This window comes from Sus scrofa, chromosome 10 (genome assembly GCF_000003025.6).
Source record: "Sus scrofa isolate TJ Tabasco breed Duroc chromosome 10, Sscrofa11.1, whole genome shotgun sequence".
Classification (NCBI taxonomy): Eukaryota; Metazoa; Chordata; class Mammalia; order Artiodactyla; family Suidae; genus Sus; species Sus scrofa.
The window spans coordinates 21,579,799-21,604,117 of NC_010452.4; the positions used below are offsets into that span (position 1 = coordinate 21,579,799).

The following is a 24,319-nucleotide window of genomic DNA, read 5'->3' on the forward strand; positions in this document are numbered from 1 at the left end:
ACTAAAAAATTAAATCCTCCTCCCACCCAATCTGCTGTTTACCTATAATAGCCACCTACCTTAAAACGTAATCTTGGCTTTCTAATCATGGCTGATCAGTTAACGAATCCAACTAGGAACCATGAGTTGTGGGTTCAATCCCTGGCCTTGCTCAGTGGGTTAAGGATCCGACATTGCTGTCAGCTGTGGTGTAGGTTGCAGATGCGGCTCAGATCCTGACTTGCAGTGGCTGTGGTGTAGGACAGTGGCTCTAGCTCCGGTTAGAACCCCTAGCCTGGAAACCTCCATATGCCACAGATGCAGCCCTAAAAAAGACAAAAAAAAAAAAAAAAAAAAAGAGGTAATCTCTATGTTGTTCCTTATTTATCCAGAGGGAGTTTCTTTGTACATAAACAGGAAAGCACCAACTTTTTTTATCCCCTCCTTTATCCAAACATGCTGACATAATGTTCACAGTATTCTATGCGATGCTTCATTTCCCGAAAACACCTATCTTGGATACAGTAGATACCACTCTATAAAGCAGGGATTGGCAAGCTTTTTCTATAAGGGCCCAGATAAAAAATATTTGGGTCTTATAGGACATACCATGTCGGCTACAACTACTCAGTTCTGAAGCTCATTGGATACATTTCCATAGACAATACCTGATGTGGCTGTTTCCAGAAAAATTATATTACAAAATCAGGCCATGCTGAATTTGGGTCACAGGGTGTAGTTGGCTGACTCTGGACATGGGGCTTTTCTACATCTTTCCTTGATATTTTTAGAGTAATTCTTGGCATAGCTATATTGTGATGTATTTAATCAGTTCCTATAGCAATGGGCATTAAGTATGGTTTCTAATCTACTATTACAAATAATGGTTTAATGAGTAATTTTGACTCATTATTTCAAAATGAGTTTCAGTTTATCTGTAGGATAAATTCCCAAAAGAATTGTCAGGTCAAAGAGAACATGCATTCGTAATTTTAAAAGGTATTTCCAAGTTGTCCTCCATTGGGTTTTACCAGTCTGCCTTCCACCAGCAAAGTACGAGTGTTTATTTCCACATAGACTGCCAAAATGGTGACCATCAACATATTTTTTTGACAATCAAATGGTTGACAAAGTGTAAGTCATACTACCATCTATGCTGGTTTATAGGGGGATTCGAACTTTTTCTTAAAGAAAAACCAACTGAAGTTGAAGTTTGGTTGGTTGGTTGGTTTTGATAGACACAAATATAGAAACTTTCGGTGCAGAAGGTAAAGTGGTCACGTTCCATCTATCTATGGATTGATTTACACAGTGTATTCATTTCCTAGAATGGACATAGCAGAGCACCACGCTCCGGATGGCTTAAAACAACAAAAGCATGTTATTACAGTTCTGGAGGCTAGAAGTCCAAAATGAAGGTGTTAGTAGGGCCGTGTTTGATTGAAGGGTCTGGGGAAAATCCTTCTTCGCCTTTCCCTAGCTTCTAGAGGCTCCTGGCCGTGGCTGCCTCACCCTGCCTGTGTTCCCATTGTCACATGCCCTCCTTCCCATGTCTCTGTGTCTCTGCGTCCTCTTTCTCTTACAAAGATACCAGTCATTGGATTTAGGTACTGTCCTCACCAGTATGACCTCGTCTCCCACAAAGACTCTCTTTTCAAATAACGTAACATTCCGAGTGGACATGAGGTTTGGGGGAACATTGTTCAAACCACTACACACAATTTAAAAGTACAGAATAATTCAAATACTTCAAAAAGAATTCATCTAATTCAAAAAATAATATCATGACACAGGCCTCTTCAACATGTGTTCTAATCATTAATGACATTTCCTTGCGAGACGTCTAATTTTCCAGAGCAAAATTCTCGACATTAATGACTATTGCGATAATATGTCTACAATTTATTGTATGTTTGCTACTTATCGGTCACCGGTTTGACAGCTTTACATGTATTCATTCAGTGAAATCTCATGACAGCTCTACAAGGTATTCCCAATTTTGCTAGCAGAAGCAGAGCTGAGATTTTTTTTCTCAAGCACTCTGTCTGGAGACAGCCCTATCCAAACCATGTCCTACTTCCCATCAACTTTATTTGATGCATGAGTTTTTGTATTTTTGTTTAATGTTGTCCCTGTAAATTCTATCCCATCAACATATACCTCTCCCCGACATGTGCTCATCAGACCCGCAGTGCAATTTCTTACTCTCCTTGCTCATGTGATCTTTAAAAGGACTTGTTCACAATGACAACCGACACTTAGAAATGGGAGGTCATGGTCCAGAAATATTTACTAGTACTGTCATAATTTTGACCTCTATTTTAACTGATTCCACAGGGGACCTCTGCAGACCTTCACAATTAACAATGAACAAATTTATCTCAGTGTGTAGTGCCTTTTCAAAACAACTTGCTCTTCAAAGTAAAGTAATGGAGAGCAGATTTTATAAGGATTTAGGAAGTCTCTAGAGAATAAAGAAACCCTATACTTTCTAATCAAATATACATGGTCATTAGGATATTGAGTTACACTTACTTTTCTCCAGCAGAGCTGGGAGCTCCTGAAAAGCATGAGTCACAGCTTTTAGATAAGTATTTGACAGATTGTAGCCACTCAGTGGATACTTGCTGAATAATTGAATGTACAAATAATACTGCATCATGAGATGTAAATGTAAAGACATTACTAAAATAAATCACAAATCACTGTGGCCCATGTGACTGAATTTTATCTAAGGGCAAAGGTTATTTGTCTGAAGGGCTTCCCTCATGGCAGAGGTGAATTTAAGGAAAATGAGATAATTTGGAGGCAACTAGCACAGTAACTTATCTGCCTCCATTCCTTTGCTTTGAGACCAGGTATGGAGAAAGCAGACCATGTAGGTAATAAAATGTAAGTTATTATATATCTTATCTAGAATGGCAGAAAAGGATCTTGGCTATCAGCAGGCTCCTCCAGCACTTGTTGAAAGGGAGCAGTGTGGGGCTAATCTCAGGATGATTTATAGAAAGAAATTGAGTAAAAAATCCCCAAGGTAACTATATGGCTGGTAAGGAAGTTTAAATTGTGGCAGATGGTGCTGTAAAGGTTGGCAGGATATAAAATATAGGAATGCCTGGATTACTCTTGTAAATTTCTGCACGATCCCAGATGAGGACCAAGCCTATCTAGATTTAAACATTGTTCAGGGTATACAGCAAAGACACATGAAGATCATGAGTATTGCTTGTAAATGTTAACTAATGTGTTTGGTACAATTAAATGCCTGATCATGAGTTAGTAAAATCTCCCTTATAATTTGAAACTGTCCAGGGAAACACACGATCAACAAATGGTGGGTCTAAGGCAACTTCTTCTCACATTTTTGCATGTAAATGAATAGTTGAGTGTTCAATAAATAACATATACCTCTGTGTGTGTTTTGAACAGGGTTTCAAAGAACCCAGGAAATACATTGCTGCACAAGGTAATTTCTCTGATAGTCCCGTATTCTTTTGGAAAAATTGTTTTGCAGCATTTTTAAGGAAATATTTCTTACCAGTTTGTGTTCGTGTACCTCCTAGGTCCAAGGGATGAAACTATTGATGATTTTTGGAGGATGATCTGGGAACAGAAAGCCACAGTTATTGTCATGGTCACTCGATGTGAAGAAGGAAACAAGGTAAGGACCCAGAAAGTTCACAGCGTGCGGGTTTAGGATTCACAGAGGCTGGAGTTAGGGCAAGAGTGTTGGGTGGCATCTCGCAAAGCCACATGTGTATGTGCTTGGTGATCAAACAGACCGTCCTCTAGTTTAATCCGTATAACTCTCCATTTAAACTCTCATACATGTAGAAAAATAAAATATGTACATCTATATATAGACATGTATAAGAATACCTTTTAAATGATTCTGCTTAATTACTAGACTTACATGTTAGTCATCTTTTGTGGCAGCGTTATTACCAATTCAGTGCATTTCTGTGTATTGATTTCCTAAGTACTTGCGAAGACTTGAAACAAACTGACCTTGGACAGATAGATGGTACTTTATGTAATGTGACTTTAGAAAGCATGAAAGCCTCCCTGTCCCCCAGGTTGAAATTCACTGCATGCAATCATCTCTGCCGATCACCAAGCACATCCCCATTTAATAAGAAGCTAAGGCCAGGAAGATCACCCTTTGGCTGGGTAGAATGAAGGAAGTCCTTCAGGGCACTTAATGGGACATGGAATATGTTCTAAGCATCCCCGTTTAAAGAACATACAAATGTTCTAGGAATTTCAAAGAGTACATTTTTGTGGGTCTTGTTTTACCAAGCCTGTTTAATAAACCAATTCATTTAAATGGAAACGTGGACTTGTTAATGATTTTTTTAAAAACCACAGAACAAGTGTGCAGAATACTGGCCGTCGATGGAAGAGGGCAGCCATGCTTATGGAGATGTGATTGTAGAGGTCAATGAGCACAAAAGATGCCCAGATTACATCATTCAGAAGCTTACCATTACAAACGTGAGTTTGCTTTATGCCATCGTTGTAATTGTTACACAGTCTAAAATCTAATTATGGAATGTTAAATATGGGATGTTAAGATCTGTCTGGAAAATAATAGTTTTGATGAATTGCAGGAAAGTATGTTGGGATAGAACAATAACACAAGCCAACAGGGTCTCGTTGAGTCACTAGTGAAAGTGGTGTTTATCAACATCACATCATAAGTATTTGCAATGCTATGACCCTTGAATTATAAAGAAAATAGCACATTAAATGTGCTTGATGAAGGATGGGATTATTGAATAAGTGAAAAAAAAATAGTCTCTGGTCTCTATGGACTTATTACCATTATGGAAAGAATATTTATACAGTGGCACAGAGACTAAAGTTCTAATTCAGTTGGAAAGACAAAATGTTTAGGTCAGAAAGAAAAAATTAAATAATAGCTAAAATAGGGGTCTTTACATATATGATATGATTCTGCTTACATGAAAGGTCCAGAACAGTCAAATGTATAGAGACAGAAAGTTGATTAGTGATTGCATAGGACTGAGGGGGATGCTGGAGCAGGAATAGAGGTGACTGCTAATCATTATGGTGTCTTTTTGGGGCCATGACAATGCCCTATAATTAGACAGGGGTGAAGGTTTCACAGCTCTGTGAATAAAATAAAAACTTTTATGCTTTAAATGAATGAATTTAAGGTATGTGAACAATATTGTAATAAAAGTGTTAAAAATGGAGCTCCTTCTAGAAAAGGTTGACATTTTCTCTGCATTCCATTTATTGGATGTTCTCTCAGTAATCTCAATTATATTTTTGTATGGTTCAGATACATTTTATGCAAGAAAAATTACCAGTTGTGTAGTCCTCCCAAGGCCCTCTAAGGCTCTCAGAGCATCACTAATGACTATGCCCTTGGAAGGCTCTGGAACAGCCCTTCATGTGCTCCTGACTGAATACAGGATGCTCTAAGCCACGGAGGCCCCATCTCATAGATCTGGGTGATGGCGAGGCCAGTGCCAATCTGATTACAAGTATATTGATTAGTCTGACATTCCTCATTGACTCAGTTACTTCTTATCTGAAAATGACAACCGGCCAAGTCTTTTTGTTTCTTCTATTATCAAATGTAGGTGGTTCTTCCTCATACCTTGTCAGAGAATTTATGAATTATGCATCTTCTAGTGGTTACTTTGGAATTGGCACAAATAGGAGCTGTAATATGGGGGATGACTTTCCTCAGTTCTCTCTATACCATCTGAGCTAACATATCTAAAAGGAGATATACATCATTAATCAAATAATTAATCAAAAAAATTAAAATGCAAAAAAAAAAAAAACCCATGGAGTTCCCATGGTGGTGCAGTGGAAATGAATCTGACTAGACTAGGAACCATGAGGTTGCGGGTTCGATCCCTGGCCTCGCTCAGTGGGTTAAGGATCCGGCATTGCCGTGAGCTGTGGTGCAGGTCACAGACGTAGCTTGGATCTGGCGTGGCTGTGGCTGTGGTGTAGGCTGGCAGCTGTAGCTCTGATTAGACGCCTAGCCTGGGAACCTCCATATGCCACAGGTGTGGCCCTAAAAAGCAACAATAATAATAATAATGATAATAATCAATCAGACTTTCTTTAGTTGGCAATAGTCCAATTTGTCTGCCTACCAAATAGGAGTATTTCGAACAGATGTAAGAAGGGCTTTTACTTTATCTCTTTTCCCCCTTACCCACCAATGCCCCCACCAAAACCTGTGTGTTTGTTTTTGATTTTGTGTTTTTATTTTGTTTGTTTTTGGCCTTGCGGCATGAACGTTCCTAGCAGTCTCAGCTACACTTGCCATTCCTTACTTACCTTCCTGGTAAGTAATTGCTCACTGCTTAGTGCATGCCAGTCCTGCATGAAATCTTGACTCCTAGTTTTTATAGTGGAAAGGAAACTGTAATCACGGATGAAAAAACCTTGCATGAGGAGTTTTTATACGGGTTCTCCCATTCACTTATTTATGTCCCAGAGTTTGCTTTGAGGAAAAAAAAATCATCTAAAAGAAATATTATCTCCTAACTAGAGAAAAGAAAAAGTAAATGGAAGAGCAGTGACTCACATTCAGTTTACCAGCTGGCCGGACCACGGGGTCCCTGAAGACCCTCACCTGCTCCTCAAGCTGCGCAGGAGAGTGAATGCGTTCAGCAACTTCTTCAGCGGCCCCATCGTGGTGCACTGCAGGTAAGTGATCTCCACTCAAAGCACCAGGGCTGTTCCAATCCTCATGGCTGGGCTGTTAGGGCCACCCTTCCCCTGGCAATTCCTACTTGCAGAAATAATCTAGGAGAAGAAACTGTTTTCTCTGCATCATCCTTGCTGGATTTTCCAGTCATTTTCCTGCCGCAGTCATGCCTCCAACCTTTTCATTTGTTTCATCAGTGCTGGCGTTGGACGCACAGGCACCTACATTGGGATTGATGCCATGCTGGAAGGCCTGGAGGCAGAGAACAAGGTGGATGTCTATGGCTATGTTGTCAAGCTGAGGCGACAGAGGTGCCTGATGGTTCAGGTGGAGGTATGTTCCAGCCTGCAGTCGCTATCCTCAGTTTTGGCTTCTTACTTAAATCTTTGTGGTGGGAATAGTGATCATAAAGGAAGTCCAAATTCTTCTCAATCTCAAACTGAGGGTGAAAGTTGTTTTCTTTTAAGTTCCTAAAAACCAAAGCACCAATTGCAGGTGGAAACATTTTGCATGGGTTACTGAAAGTAGAAGATGAATGACTATTGGTTTTTGAACTAGATTTAAAGTTTTCAAATTGTGCATGTTATTTTGCATGCTGTGAACTAGTTTTTAATGTTCCTTTGTTTCAGTTCAGTCATCTGTAAAATGAAGATAATGATAGTATTTATGCTATAGCGTTAAGACACAACAAATAAAATCCAAGTAAAGCACTTAGATAAGTCCCTAGAACATGCACACAGTCAGTGATTGAAAGTGATGGTTATTATTGAAAATATCTGTACCTCACCCAGCAATTCCATGTGTGTGTATACCTTAGAGAAACATTTGCAAACAGGCACAACCAGAAATATGTTCAAGAATGTTCATTGCACTCAGCATCATTAGAATAACAAAAGATTGGAAAAACTTAAACATATATCCATATGGGAATGGAGCAAACATAATGTGGACATGTGGACTCTTCGTGCGCACAGCTCTGCTGCAATTGAGAGGCATATGGAATAATCTGTAAAAATCTAGGTCCATAGCTCTCCATGTGGGCATATGCTCAGATGTAAACAGTAAATAGCCACCAGATGAAATGTATATGATACAGTGTATGCAATTGTTAAGAAAGGACACAAAATTACAATGTTTATAGATACATAGTTGTTAGTATAGAAGGACAATAACAGATTGTTCATCAGAAAAAAAAGAATTACATTCCTGTGGAAAAATGAAATCCAGTGGAAAGATACAGTCAAACTCAGAGGGTTGAGATGGTGTTAAAGTGACTTCAACTTTATCAGAAATAAGTAATTTTATTTAAAAAATAGTGAATTCAAATATAAGGGTAAAGTGTTATTAAAACTGGATTTGGCATATTGTTGCTGTTTAGAATAATTTTCTATTTTAAAAGGTTTTAGAAAACTATTTTTAAACATATGTTCTGTGGAATATCAACTTGCTTTCTTTTCTCTCAGACAGAGTATGCAACATTATAGTTTTATATGTTAGTAATTTAACTTACTGACCCAATACTGGTCACAGAAGAAAGTAACAGATAAAGATTTTTAACTGATCAGAATAAGATACAAGCTATGCCTTACATGGTAAATGTCTATCTATTTACCAAGGTATATTTTTTTTCTTCTGGAAAAATAGTTTGAGATGGAATTTGCTGATATCCCAGAGAACTGTTGAGAGCCAACTTCCAGGTTATTTAAATATTACAGATATCAGGTTTGCTTTTCCATAAAATTGTGTCCATATGAGCAACATTATGGAAATGTATGACTTACTTAAATGTGATTTATAGGACTCTAAGTTATCAATGAATGAATTGCATTCTTCCTTGAAACTGTAGGCACAGTACATCTTGATCCATCAGGCCCTGGTGGAATACAATCAGTTTGGAGAAACAGAAGTGAGCTTGTCTGAGTTACACCCATACCTGTCTAACCTGAAGAAAAGAGACCCACCCAGTGAACCTTCTCCACTGGAGGCCGAATTCCAGGTAATAAGAACAATAACAGCAGTACTGTTACAGATAACTGGAACTTCCCTTTTCCAGTGCTGGGCTGTGCACCTGACATAGCTCCTCTTGTATTTGGGTGATACCATAAAACGGAGCACATAGGAGGAAACAAAGGCGCAGAGGGTTTTAGAAAAATGCCTGAAATCAGACAATTCTTACGTAAGAGACTTAAGCAGCCTGACTCGACAGCCAGCATTTTAACTGTTCCTGATTAAGCTGGTATAAAACAAAGTGTCAAAATAATAGTAGCCACAAAATGGGCCCGCCAAAGGCGAGGAAGCATCTCACCCCTGAAAACTACATCTGGTTTCGGTCTGTAGAGGAAATGATTAGAATAGTTTATGACTTCTTAGGAAAGGGAACCGGCTGGCATTGGTAAACAGAAACTAGTGGGTACATACAATACTAGTGTCCTAACCTATTTATTAGGCGATTGCTCTGAAAACTAACCGAGGATGTAGCTGATGATGATTTCAGAGCGGTTGGTGTAGCCAGCTCCAAATTGCTCGGGCATCCAAAAAAAATGTGTAGTGACTTTCCTCCTTCAGTTATAATTTTCAGTTTATGGGATCTTTCAGTAAATTACCACACTGGTCAATTCAGAGAGTTTCACAGCAAGACCAGGGACATGTTTTTAATCAGATGCAGAATCATTCAATGTTTTAGATCAGAGGGGGGCTGGAGTAGGGTTGGGGGGGGTGGCGGGGAGCATGAGCTAATCCCCAAGTAACACAATCCACCAGAAGACTGTACTGTGGTGGAGAAACCAGTAGGAGAGCAGAATGGTCTTCAATGGGGGGGGGGGGTATTTTTATTCTTGCTCTTTTAGCCAATAAATCAACCATATTTAATACACCAAGTCCACTGTACTGTGTACACACACACACACACACACTGTTGGAGACACTTTGATGTAAACATTCATACTGAAAGTCACTAAAAGAAAGGGTCAATTCTTGGGCTGAACAAACATGATCGAGTCTGTGCTCTGTGCTGTGTGCAGTTCTAAGCAAAGAGTCACAGTGATTTGTATGTGGATAAAGGTAATCCAGAGCACAGGTGGTGACCATGGTTCTGATATAAACTGAAATTATTCCTTCTAAGCATAAAGGGAGACGGGAAATGAGAGCAGAGATGTAGATGGGTTGGTGGATTAGTGACGGGAAATTGAAGCAGTTCATGCCCAATTGCCTTATCTTTCTCAAGAGAAGAGGAAGCAAGATGATCGGTTGAGAATTTAGGGGGATGGAAGTGAGTAGGGCAAGGAGGAGCTCATGTTTGAGGAAGAAAAAAGGAAAGAGTTATATCAAAGCAGAAAAGCCATTTCCCAGGCAAATGTTCTAGGGTTGCCAGAAATTATTGTTGGATCATTTGAAACTCATTGGTCATGAATTTAAAGGGAGTCAGTTGGTTGTTTTTTACTTGTTTGTTTGTTTTTGTTTCCTACAGGAACATTGGGACTGGAGGCTATGTATAGTTGGGTTAAATCCATTTAGGATTTTTAAATGTGAATAAAATTGAAAGTTGGGAGGCAGAGTTCCCATTGTGGCTCAGCAGAGAGACTAGTAAAAACTGTATGTTGAAGGTTTTGATAGGATTGCAGATTGTTGGACTGGAAGTACTAGATTTTAAATGATGAGGGGGAACAGAGGTAGCATTCAATAGCAGGAATGGTTGAAATCCTAATTTTTAAGGTGATACAATATGTGCAATAAAAACTATAAAGTATAGACTGAAGTATGTGGATGGCCAAAGAGAGGGGGGGAAATTACAGGCGATGAAGAGGCTAAGAAACGAAGAGATGAGTATTGGATAGCTAAATAGCAAGTAGAAGTGAGCAGAGTGACAAGAAAGAACAGGGTAGTCCAGGCAGAAAAGACACCTGCACATCTGCCAGGACTGAAAGGACAGGTTGGCCCCTTCCGAGCTGGAGGGAGTGGGTTTGGCTGAAGGGCAGAGGGGCCCAGCAGGAGGGGAGGCTTCAGAGACAGTCAAGGACATATCCCAACAGCCTCTCTCTGATGGATGTTGGATCCTTCCTAACAAAGATGGAAAGCTGCCCAAAACCAGAGAGGGGTGTGCTCTGTTAGAAGAATTAGAGCAAGTGAAATGGAACATAAAAAGGCCAGCAAAGAAACGATGGATATTGTTCAAGTGAGAAACGAAAGTGGATTGGACTAAGTAGAAAAAGTGAAAAGTGGAAGAGAGCTTCACCAGCAGGGATGATAGGTCTTGCCAACTGATTAGCTATTGGGACAGAGAAGGAAAGGTTCCAGAAGCCTCAAAGAAATTGATTATTGATTATTGATTATTCAACACATGAGTCTAGTCTTCTGCAAATGCCTTACTTTGGAGAATTTACTTTGGATCATTTAAAATAATTTACCATTGCTTTTGCAATATGGAGAATCATCAACATCTGTATAGTGGTTTCAACTTGTGGAAGAACAAACCATATTGTTTTGCTATCCAGCATTTCTTAACCAGGAAGCATATTCTGTTGTATAATTGTATATGTTCACATTTGCTACATCCAAATACTAGATACTTGAGCAATTAAAAAGAAATTATGAAATTCTTTTCTTTAGGGAGCATCTTATGCTACAATAATAAACTAAGCCTGTACTTACATTTTTAAAGGAATTTTCCTCTTTTTTTTTTCTCATAGAGGCTGCCTTCATATAGGAGCTGGAGGACACAGCACATTGGAAATCAAGAAGAAAATAAGAGTAAAAACAGGAACTCTAAAGTGATTCCATGTATGCAGTTTATTTTCTTTCTTTTTTTTTTTTTTTTCTATCAGACCAAGTGAAGTTCTCTATTGGAGTTGTTCAATGTGAAACACACAAAACCCATTTGGAAGCAAGTTTTCCACATTGGGTTGACATGAGAGAATAGTTCTAGGCTATTGAAATTTTAGTTGTAGCAAATACATTGAACTCCAAACAGCTACAGTGAACTTTGGAAGCTAGGCTGTATTCAGTGTTTTTCTTCTACCAATTAGTTCAGAAATGTGTTGTCAGAAAGACATAACCTTTGAAGCTGGGAGGGAAAAGTCCAAGTCCTCTTTATGGGTTTTCTCTCATCTTCCATTTATTTCAAAATTACATTCTTATGTTCCTTTTATTAGGGAGGTTGAAAATAGGTGAAAGTATGCTATAAGCTATCCATCATCAAATTGAACAGATCAAAATATGCATCATTTTCAAGACCTGCATTTTGTTATTTACTCTATGGATAGGACCACGTCTGGTACCACTCAATTTTATTGAGTCGCATACACTAACATTAGCATGGAGAACATGTAACCCAAGCTAATAAACTGGAAAACCAAATAAATCATGTCAATGCATGGTTGACCTAGTTAATTTCTGAAGAGGCCCTTGTGAATATAGTTTAAAATGTGGAGTTGATGGTGATGTAGCTTATCAGATCATTTGACCTGGTTATTATAAATCAAAGAAATTGAGAAACAGTGAGAAATTATGGGCTAAATACTTTTCTTGATGAAATTATAATTTATCCGAGATACCCACTTAAGCTTATTAATTTAATGTTAAGACATCATTGAAAAATTAGATTTTTACCTGGTATGTATTTTATTAACGTATATAAATATTTTTAAACTTATCTACAGCAGACTGATGATATTCCATCAAAAATTAAAGCATAGGTATCAATGACTGAGTAAATGGATGGAACGTTATGACATAGAGTTATGTCCTATGTGTTTTCCTGGAACTCTCGAGACCTTCTTATTAGACTTAAAAACATAATTTGTTAATCCGTAAAAATTGAATAGGATCTCATTCCACGTAGATCAATGTGTACATCATACAATGTCACTTCTAAATGACTTTCTAATTTCCACGTGACAACCAAGCAGAGATCTGAGCTTGTTAGAAGACTTACCACTGATTTATTTTGTGTAGATGACTTTAACAGGGTGACCCTGAAACATGAGCTAGAAACAAGCAAGGAGAGTGAGCATGACTCAGATGAGTCTTCTGACGATGACAGTGACTCGGAGGAGACAACCAGATACATCAACGCATCTTTTGTGATGGTAGGTCCTCACACTGCCAAAACCCAGGTCTAACTCTAATAAAAAATATGTGTGTGTTATTATGGCCGTGCATTAAGTGATTTTATAAAGACTGATGAGCTTGACATGACTAAGTACTGACTGACACAAAATTTTCCATTTATAATACTCTATCTGAACTCATTTCAATACTTAGACGTTCAAACCTAACGAATCGAGTTCCTGCTGTGGCGCCATGGGATCATGGCTCTTTGAAACTCCAGCACACAAGTCTGATTCCTGGCCTGGCACAGTAGGTTTAAGGATTTGGCATTGCCACAGCTGTGGCCTAGGTTACAACTGTGGCTAGGTTCTGATCCCTGTCCTGGGAACTCCATATGCCACAAGTGCGGCCATAAAAGAAAAAAAAAAGTAAGTGGATGCAAAATAAAACGATGCTATTAGTTACAACTTATAACACATATGACTATAATATAATTTTAAAAATAATAAAATTTGAGCAAAAACAAGTATTTGAAGATGTTCGTTCTGGACCCAGATATCCAGATGGTAAGCAAATCCAAATTTGTACATTTGTATAGGTAAAAACTTTTCATTCACATTAACTGAATATTTAAGTAAGTCTGTGCCACATACCTTTGTTTTATTTAAAAAAATTTTTATTAAAGTATACTTGATTTACAGTGTTGTACCAATTTCTGCTGTACAGAAAAGTGACTGAATCAAATATATATATACATATATATATATTCCCTTTTTTATATTATCTCCCATCATGGTCTATCCCAAGTGATTGGATATAATTCCCCGTGCTGTACAGCAGGAGTTCATTACCTTTGTTTTAAACACACTGAGAATTCAAACAAGAAACTTTGAGACATTCAGTGAATACACACTAAGCTGGATTTATTTCTTTTCCTGGCTTTCCTAAAACACACATTCATAGAATATTAGTTTAATTATGACATATTATAAGAATGTATAAGCACAAATTAGAGACATGATGAAGAAAATTTGCAATGCTTATGCACTGTATTTTTTACAATCACATCAAGCTTTTTGGAGAAAAAAGGTATTTTGGGAAGAAAAGAATTGTTAGTTTTCTAAAATAATATCTTCCGCACATGATTTTACATTATTAGCTATGCATTATCATTTACTAAATAAATATCTTGCATACAGATACCACATGGTTTCTTGACTTAAAAATCTTAATGTTTTTATGCAACAGCATTGATATTTAATTGACTATGTTTCCAAATGGTTATTTTAAGAATCTACTATTCTCTCTTGTCAGCAGTAGTAACTGAGTCTCACTTTTTTTTTTTTTAAAGAGTTACTGGAAACCAGAAGTGATGATTGCTGCTCAGGGGCCACTGAAAGAGACCATTGGTGACTTCTGGCAGATGATATTCCAAAGAAAAGTGAAAGTGATAGTTATGCTGTCTGAGCTGAAGAATGGGGACCAGGTACTTCTTTTTTTTATTTTATAATGATTTTTATTTTTTCCATTAAATACGGTTTACAGTGTTCTGTCCATTTTCTACTGTACAGCATGGTGACCCAGTCACATATACATACATACATTCTTTTTTCTCCCATTATCATGCTCCATCATAAGTGACTAGATATAGTTCCCAGGACTATTCAGCAGGACCTCAGTACTTATCCATTCCAAAGGCAATAGTTTGCATCTATTAACCCCAAGGGGGAGAGAATGGGATGGATTGGGAATTTGAGACCAGGAACTTCTAAGACTCTTTTGTAAAGTCTTTCTGCCACAAAGTCTGATTCTGCATTCTTGGATGACTTACTCTACGGCTCTACCAGAGGCTTTTTGATCCCCCTCCGGCATGCAATTCAGTTTGTTTATTCTTCCTGTTTGCCATCTGAGCCCCTGGCTTCCAAAGTTTTGCCTCCAGGCTCTGACCTTGCCCCTCACTGCCAGCCCTGCCCACTGCTCACAGACCATCAAGGCACAGCCATCCCATGCCACCTGTGTTGAAAATAGCAAACAACAGCTAGATTTCCCTTTTTTTTTTTTTTCAGGACTAAACATCTCAGTTTGAAATTTGAGGCCCTCAATAATGGGTCCCTCTTGTATCTTTCCATTTTTCTCATTTTTTTAGGTTTTACATACTTTCCATTCGGGACAAGTAGATTTGCTGACTGAATCTTAACACATCACTTGCCTTCTTATCACTGAGATTGGATTTTCTGATGTTCCATGCATCTAAATGTGGCCTCTCCTCCCATTTGGATCCTATTCTTCCAGAAAGATAAAACTCCAGAAAATTTACCTAAATCCTGTCTTCTTTATATTCATGTAATAGTTATTGCTATAAAATTCTATAATTGGAGGGGAACCCAAGCTCTAATTTGATCTTCTGCTCAATGTCTGTTACTTGTATTTGATCCTTTCCTTAATGCCTTGAATTATCAGCATTTTCCTGGCAGTCAGTCTTAACTTTTAGCACCTAACACATTATCTGCCATATGTTAATAAGTATTCCTACAAGAATGCCATTATATATGCCTTCTTTCTCTCACTTTCCCTTGGTCTCCTCTTCCTGTATATAGAAAGTAGATTTTTTTTTTTTTTTTAGTTTTTATGATTTTCTTTCCTTCTTTTGTTCGTTTTCTTTCTTTCATTCATTTTCTTTCTTTCTTTCTTTCTCTCTTTCTTTCTTTCTTTCTTTCTTTCTTTCTTTCTTTCTTTCTTTCTTTCTTTCTTTCTTCTTTGTCTGTTTAGGTCCACACCCGCAGCCTATGGAAGTTCCCAGGCTAGGGGTCTAATCAGAGCTGCAATGCCAGATCTGAGCCATGTCTGTGACCTCCACCACAGCTCACAGCAACACCAGATCCTTAACCCACTGAGCAAGGCCAGGGATCGAACCTGCAACCTCATGGTTCCTAGTCAGATTCGATTCCACTGTGCCTTGATAGGAACTCCTTTTTTCTTTTTTAAAAAGAGAAATATATGCTCATATTTCCAGCATGGAATGCCAGCAATCTTTTCCTTCATCTAAATTTTAGGAGACGCCGGGGCATGAGATAGGAGTGCCAGCAGGAATGCCTAATGTTGTTGGCGACTCTGGGACTGTAGTGGGTGAAGAATGATTTGAGGAGGGAGGAGAGATTTTCTGATCCACCTGTCTTTCAAGCTGACCCTTTCCTTAGATACTCAGTCAGCTGATGCAGACAGGATAGAGACAAAGCTCTGTTCTCAAGGGCCCCAGAGGGAGAGAGACCTAAGTTATTGCAGGGGTCACGGCCAATATCCCCTCCATCCATCCATTTTGAAGAGGAGATGCTGAGTGAATGGAAGGAAGAGAGGGATCCATCTCAGAACTCGACACCAGGGATGGGAGAGCCATTCCTGCCGTGTCCTGTCCAGCTCTGTTATCCTGGGCTCCCCTGATCTGCACAGGGAAACCCCGTGTTGAATGGATGTACCACACACTTCAAATAGATTTTAGGTTGTTTTTTTTTATGGGCAGGGTTCAGTTTTAGAACATGACTCGTAACTTCAATTTAGTAGAACAGAGGGAAGAGAAGAAAGAGAAAGAGGACAGAGACAAAGACAGGGAGACAGGCTCTGAGTCCTTGAGAAGCCAGCAGAACCCTTGGGTGGAAGATGCTGAATCTTGTTCTTTCTTACCCAGGAGGACTGTGCTCAGTACTGGGAAGATGGAAAGCAAACGTATGGAGAAGTGGAAGTTCATATGAAAGACACCAACAAGTCTTCAGCCTATACCCTCCGTGCATTTGAACTGAGACATTCCAAGGTATGGCAACGATTCCGGGTATGTGTATCTCTGGTCTAATTGATCCGGTCGAAAAAGTAATAGAAATTACTCTCTGAAAACAAAGCAACTCTCTGTATGAGGTTTTCAGAATACAGTTTTTAAACGATTTAAATGAACGTGACCATGAGGAAAGGGTGACAATCTATGTATCCAGTGGGCTGAGCGTCACTGGTGCTAATGTTCCCTTCCCTTCTGATTTTAGAGGAAAGATCCTCGGACTGTGTATCAGTACCAGTTTCACCACTGGAATGCGGAAGAGTTGCCTGCTGAACCCAAAGAATTAATCTTGATGATTCAGAATCTCAAACAGAAACTTCCCAAGAAGAATTCCATGGAAGGGAATAAATATCACAGAAATGTGCCTCTCCTCATCCACTGCAGGTGGGTAGGGTTTGATGAGACGTGTTAAGAATCAGCATCCCGCTGGACCTCTGGGTCCATACCTCCTGTTAAATTCCATTTCTTCTAATAGATAAAATGCATGACCCCAGTGGAAGCCTCTTAGGAAGTCGGTCACTCTTACTTGTATGCTCCTACAGTGAAACTATCATAGAAATACAGTAGAAACAGGTGTATTTCAGTGCAATGATGTCAGGCTGTGAGTCCTTTAACACCAGGAAAACATCATCCCTGACTCCACAGCACCTAACATTGAACCTGGAATGCCATGTGTCCTGAGTGAATTAATGGATGCCTGGAAAGATGCATTGGCAGGTAGATGGACGTGGCATTTTATTTCTGCTCAAGTGCTTTGAGCTACTGTATTAGGTGTCCATGGGACCCAGGCCACGGAATGCTTTGCCTCGAATAAACATATCTTAGCTGAAACTTCAGTGCTTAGCAACTTCAATTTGAAACCCATCACTTGACTCTCTAAGAACTGACCCCAAGGGCAAAACTTTTTAATAATAGAATAATACTTTATTTTATCAAGTTCTGTTATGCAGACTCTTATCCTTCATCTGTGATAGATAGCCACCTTAAATAAGAGAGATTGGAATTAGGACACATGAAATAGAATGTTTACATAAAAATGTTAAAGTAAATTGGAGATGAAAAATAATAATGTGAGAAATGTTCATCTAGTGAAGTGCTTTTGGAATTTTTGAGACACCTCATTATTATGGTTAGAATTGCATATCCCACAATCAAGCCCTTAGGCATATAACACTTTTTGGCATTTTCAAATGTAAAATGTACATGGGAAGAGAACTGATGAAGGGAAGTTTGGGCTTTAAAACTATGTGTTTCTCAGTGTTCTCTTGTGGCTCAGTGGGTTAAGAATCTGGCTTTGTCACTGCAGCAGCTCAGGTCACTGCCATGGCTCAGGTTTCAATCCGTGACCTGGGAACTTCCACCACGCTGTGGTGTGTGGCCAGAAAAGGAAAAACAAAAACAAAAACAAAAACCTATGTGTTTCTTAGGGAATGGCTGAATACCTACTCTATGTTCCTTGGTTATATAGAATAAAGTTCTGCTAATCACAGTTTTTAAATGGAATTTTTATTTGAACGTAACATAGCTCTCGCAATGTGGTCAATTTTGACTTGATTGTCCTCTTTTTAATGAGTTATTCTACTAGGTATCATTTTTCTATGGGTGCACAAGTGTAAACACTTATAAAAAGCACTGGAGAAGAAGAAGAGAGGGGAAAAAGCATGTGGTTTAGTAATTTACACACTATCAGGTTTGGTATTTCTGGATTCATCAGTTAACTAGCCATGCCTTTATCTTCTCTAAATATCAATATCCTCATCTATAAAATTGGCATTATGATATTTGTCCCAACAACTTCAGATGTAAGTAAAATGTATTGTAATCTATAAAGCACTAAACTGAAGAAAGTGTATTTTTAAAGCCCAAGACAAATACTTTTTTGAACTAAAGGATTATTATATTCCCAAATTGAAAAAGTCTGTATAGAACATGCACTTAGCAGAAATATTTCGCTCTTAAGAGATTGGATTAAAATAATTATAGTAAACATGAAGTGAATAATGTCCTCTTGTCTCCCTCATTCAATTTTTATTTGAATATCACTTTCTCCATAAAATGTAGAATTTTCCCTTTTTAAATATTTTCTTCCTTTTATAGAGATGGATCTCAGCAAACAGGAATCTTTTGTGCTTTGTTAAATCTCTTGGAAAGTGCAGAAACAGAAGAAGTGATAGATGTTTTTCAAACAGTAAAATCTCTACGCAAAGCTCGGCCAGGAATGGTTCCTACACTTGTGAGTGGAGCTCCCCATTGCTTTTAACATGTTTTGCATTTTTATTTTGACAATTTTGTCTCCATCCTTCCCTCCCCTCTGCTCCGAGCCTCTCCTCTCCCTTCCTTCTCTTCTATTTACTTTTCTCATCTCTTTTAAATTCACTTTTTGCAGGATAATACACATGGAATTGTTATCATGATAAGAGAATTTGAGGTTGCCAGCAATTTGTGGTCATGGTTCACGAGGAACATTTTAAAAAGTGCTTATGAATTCCCTAATTTTCCCCACCTTTAATCTTGCATCAATTTGCTGAATAGCAAACCACCCCAAAATTTAGTGACTGAAAAAAAGTCAGTGTGTATTCAGGTACAATAGTCTGTTGTTTGGACCAGTTTAGTTGTGCTAATCATGGCTGGCTTAGCCAGCCTGGGCCAGGCTCACTCATGTGTGTGTCTGCTAGGGTTTGGCTTTTCCAAAAGGACCTGCACTGCCACTAGGCTGGCAGTTGGCTGGCATTTAGCTGTGGTAACAGGGATGCCCAGATCACATGTCTTTCCTCATCCAGAGTAGCTCAGATGTATTCAAGTAAAGGCAGCAGAACTCCAAGAGACAGAGCGAGACCCCTTGGGGCCAGGCTTGGGACTGGCATGTACCTTCCTCTGCATTTTATTACCCAAACAAAGTCACAAGGCCAGCTTCGTTGTAGGCGTGGGGACATAGATTTGTCCTCTGTCCAAAGGGCCTTCAAAGTCATCTTGCAAAGAGATGTGGATTCAGAGAGGATAATGCAGGTGTCATTGTCCTGATCAATCTAACGTGTGTTCGCTATAAGTGGCAGCGACCACAGGTGATAGTCTGGGAATCAGTAACTTATCACAACACAAACTTAGGTACTCACTCAAATAAATGCAGCTTTTACTTGTGTATGACATTGAGCTTGCATGTATTGATGTTAAAAATACATTGAGAGCCCTCCTATGTGCTTCTGCCATTAAAAGACTTGCTGTTTAATGTGTGGAAATGGCAGCTATTTATTAAGCAATGTAGTCAGTGAAATGATGGAGAAATTCTTATTCAGACATAAATAAGGGCCCTTAGTTTAAACCTAGGGGATCAGATTGGCTCCCTGAAGCAGGTGACTCCTGCTCTGATGCTAAATGATGCTTAGGCATTAGCCAAGAGGATGGACACCAAAAGTGGCATCCTGTGCCAGGGTGTTAGAAGGAGACCTCCCCCCCCACATGGCTCAAGGGGGCTGAATACCCATTTGGTGTGGCTACAAAGTACATTCTAAAGCACACCCTGCAGTCAGGCCTTTAGAACTGTGCAAGGACAGTGAGCTATTCAACATGTTCTTTTCAGAATTCCCCTGGTGGCACGGTGGGTTAAGGATCTGGTGTTGTCACCATAGTGGCTCGGTGGCTGCTGGGGCTCAGGTTTGGTCCCTGGCCCTGGAACTTCCCCATACTATCAGTGTGGCTCAAATAGCATGTCTTATGAAAATACATAAGCATAGTACTCTGCTGCCCAGGTCTTCCACATTTAAATGATTAGGTCTTGCTAATTTTCATCTGATGTAAAAATAATCCCATAAACCTCTTTTATGTCATTGCTTTCTTTTCCTTTTATTAGGAGCAGTACCAATTCCTGTATGATGTCATTGCTAGCACCTACCCTGCTCAGAACGGACAAGTAAAGAAAAAGAACAGTCAAGAAGATAAAATTGAGTTGGAGGATGAAGTGGGCAAAACAAAGCAGGATGCTAACTGTGTCAGTTCACCAAGTGCCCCAGACAAGGCCTCTGGTGGAGACACAGAGGATGAAGGCTCCAAACCCACCAGTGGCCCTGAAGGGCCAGAACATTCCGCCAATGGTCCAGCAAGTCCAGCTTTAACTCAAAGTGCATAGGAAAAGACATAGATGGGGCATCTCAATACCCCACATTGAATGTTATTTCTATTTTTCTAGAACTAGGCATGCAAAATAGAGATACAGTGGATTAAATAAGAGCATGGACCAATATCGTTGGAAAGTTTCTATTTTACAGCTGTAGAAAACTATTTAAGACAGTTTTCATGAAACATTTTGTACAATCGCATGCTTGTTTTAAATTGTATCCATCATTCAGCAAAAAGAAACTTCTTTGTATTCTTTGCATGCCTGTGTGTGTGTGTGTGTGTGTGTGTGTGAGAGAGAGAGAGAGAGAGAGAGAGAGAAAGGGAGAGAAGAGGGAAAGAAAGAAAGATAGACAAAGAGACAGAAATAGATGGAGGTTGTTTCAAGTAAATATCAATGCTCTTGAGAAACTTTGTCTTTTGGAAGTTTTTTTTTTTTTTGGAAGAAAAAAGGACAACATTTTATACTGGAAGTATTAACTTAGCTTAAAGGATCTATTTTTTTAAATTTATCATAAATTGCGTGTGAGCTCTGTGTAAGAATAACATGTACATTTCTAGAATGACCTCAAGATGTCCTCCTTGTTCTATTCAAATATATCTCCCAGCTTACTGTTTTACTTCTAGAAATAGACATAAAAGTAGTGTGTGTGCATATAGTTACTACAAGACAGTTAACTAAATTAACATTTGGAAATCTTATGTTCCATATGTTAGCATTTAGTCCAAACTCTTTTCAAGCTTATTTAATCTAATTTAAAATTTTCAAGCAAGCCTATCTTGTTATCCTCATATGGTATTTGCAACATGGATTGGTCTCTGTACAATGTGAAATCCACCACGTGGTACTTTTGACCCCAAATTATATGTTTGTTACAAATGAACTTAAATAAACATCTTCAAACAAATGCAGTTTGTATTAAATCCTTAGGATAAAAATGGAGTCAGGCAAATGTATTTGTGCTAAATATTTACCTATGAAACCTAATGTAGCTATTTTTATGGACTTTGACGAGACATTGAGAATTGCATGTGCATATTTTTCATGGTAAAGTTTATCCTTGATTTCCAATGACGTGCATTTAGTTTTTGAATTTCTCAAATGTTCAGATGGCTTTTTACCAGGAATTGATATCAATAACTACAATAAAATTCAATCATTTTCTTTTCTTATATAATATACTGTGTTACCTATTCAAATATAAATTATGTATGCACATTTTGAAATGTAGGTTTATGCAGTTAATATTTGTAGAACAATTATTCAGGTCTCATTTTTTTAAAAGATCTATAGTCTAATAATTTTTGGGATCTAGGAAAAAATGGAAGAAAAATGATATTTTTCAAACAGTAATAAACAAAATTCCTTTTGCTGAATTCTATATCAGCTTATTATATTAGTCACACATTACCTCTAAGTTGGCTTGATTTTCTATATCTTCTCTCTCCTGACTGAGTTTAAGTATCTCAACTATACATCACCAGTTGCTTTCCATTTAATTCACATTTGCTTTGTGTTCATCCTTCTATTCTCTTATTATCATACACAAAATAATTGGCAATAAATCCTTACATTAGTGTATAGTAGTACCTTGCTGTTAACTTATGAAAGTAAGTGAATTTTACATTGAAGCAATGTTTCTAATTTATATTGTTTCCTTGTATCTCTTACGAATGAAAAAAAGGAGGCCTGGGAATTGTCAGCTATGAGCTCCAGAAAGAAAGAAAACTTGCTTTTTCTTCTCTCATTAGGCATTCCATGGCAACTTGCTTCCTTGCCATTTACTACACAATGTAGTTAAAATTTTATATTGTTCTCAAATTCAGTAGACTCGTGTTATATGTGCTTCAAAATGCAAAGAGCAAAAGTCCTAAGGTTTTTTAAAAATTTACTGAAATGTAGTCGATTTATAATGTTGTGCTAGTTTCAAGTGTATAGCAAAGTGATTCAGTTATATATATATATATATATTCAATTATATATATATATTCAATTATATATATATAATTTTTTAGATTCTTTTCCATTATAGGTTATTATAAGATATTGAGTATAGTTCCATGTGGTATACAATAGGTCCTTATTGTTTATCTATTTTATATATAGCAGTGTATATATTTTGATCCCCAAATCTTAATTTATCCCTCTCCCCTCCCTTTAAAATTTTACATTTTAAATAATCTACAAGTAAAGTTTTTATTTAGTTTTTTTATATTTTATTTTATTTTATTTTATTTCATTTCATTTCATTTTTTTGTCTTTTTAGGGCCGCACCCACAGCATATGGAGGTTCCCAGGCTAGGGGTCTAATTGGAGCTGTAGCCGCCAGCCTACAGCACAGCCACAGCCACACCAGATCCAAGCTGTGTCTACAGCCTACACCACAGCTCATGGCAACACCGGATCCTTAACCCACTGAGTGAGGCCAGGGATTGAACCCGCAACCTCATGGTTCCTAGTTGGATTCGTTTCCACTGCGCCAACGGGAACTCCCTAGCTTTTTTTAAATGTGTATTTACAAGTTTTTATTTTAATCTATAATTTAAAGGTTTGTCAGCTGCAAGTGGCATCTTCAAAATAGGGATACTGTATGTTTTAAATATGTCCTTTTCCATGTGAGTCTCTCTTTTCACAAAGACTCAAAATAAATCCTTAGGTTGCAGAGCAATGGTAAGTTCTGTTGGCTTAACAGGAGTGAGCTGAACACATTTTTTTCTTCTGTACATAAGAAGTTATGGTAGAGGGAAAGCTGGAGGAGTAGTCAGTTGGACAGTCAACATTATATATCATTCAGAAGCCAGGGCCCATTGTCCTAGAAGGTGTAATTATATGTCTATGATTTTTATTTTTGAAAAGAAAATAGTATGTGAATTATAGACCCATATCTGTGACTATGGGTTGCACTCCTAGGGAATCTGTCATGAGATATAAAAAAAAAAAAAAATTCATTTTCTAATGTTTGGCACTGCCCTTAGTAATTCCAAGATCTCGTCAGAAAAATTAAGCAAAAAGTTCCAACTTAAAAAAGCCGGGTCCATTTTAGGGGTGAGGCTTGGATCCCGTTGTATATTTATTAGACAGAAAGGGGTTACATTATGTTTCTTCTAAAGTTTATTTATTTATTTCTGGCACCAGCATTCATTGGGAATGAAAAAAGTAGTTGTCTCAAAATTCAGCTCCCCAGCCATTAATTTGTTACATACAACAAATGAATATTTGCAGAAAAGAAATGTACATTTTAATATGTCTCTGCAATGGAAAAACTGTATGAAGTGATTATCTGCATGTCTTTGCCATCATCATTTTTGAAATATAAGCTTGTACTCAGAACTCTTAATACTTATTCATTGACATTTTTAAATCTGTTTTTGCTCTTTTCCTGATAAAACATGGAGTATGAAGTTTATTTATTATAACTAACTATAACCGATGTTAATTTTTAATTTACACTGGAGATTTGTTACAAAATGTTCTCTTAGCCCCATATTAGGTCTAAGTAAGAGGGTGGTAATTGCCCAGGCTAACTGCCACATGTTTCTTGATATCAAGACCTTCAAATACAGAACCTCAAAGGAAAAGAATATCTGTTTAAATTAGTAGAAAACACTACATGTTCAATCTCTTATACAAATTTTACAACTGGAAGGATCCGGAGGTTCTT

General features: G+C 38.0%; 1 protein-coding gene across 1 annotated transcript in view; it reads left to right on the forward strand.

The window, feature by feature from the left end:
- PTPRC (protein tyrosine phosphatase, receptor type C) overlaps positions 1-21,829 on the forward strand; it is a 118,644-nt gene extending 96,815 nt beyond the window's left edge. Inside the window, 13 exon segments of the mRNA XM_003130596.6 lie at positions 3,409-3,445; positions 3,543-3,640; positions 4,348-4,473; positions 6,521-6,678; positions 6,877-7,012; positions 8,526-8,675; positions 11,365-11,455; positions 12,629-12,762; positions 14,076-14,210; positions 16,407-16,529; positions 16,753-16,931; positions 18,645-18,780; positions 20,395-21,829. Coding sequence (XP_003130644.5) covers positions 3,409-3,445; positions 3,543-3,640; positions 4,348-4,473; positions 6,521-6,678; positions 6,877-7,012; positions 8,526-8,675; positions 11,365-11,455; positions 12,629-12,762; positions 14,076-14,210; positions 16,407-16,529; positions 16,753-16,931; positions 18,645-18,780; positions 20,395-20,670 — 1,779 coding nt within the window. The 3' untranslated portion in view covers positions 20,671-21,829.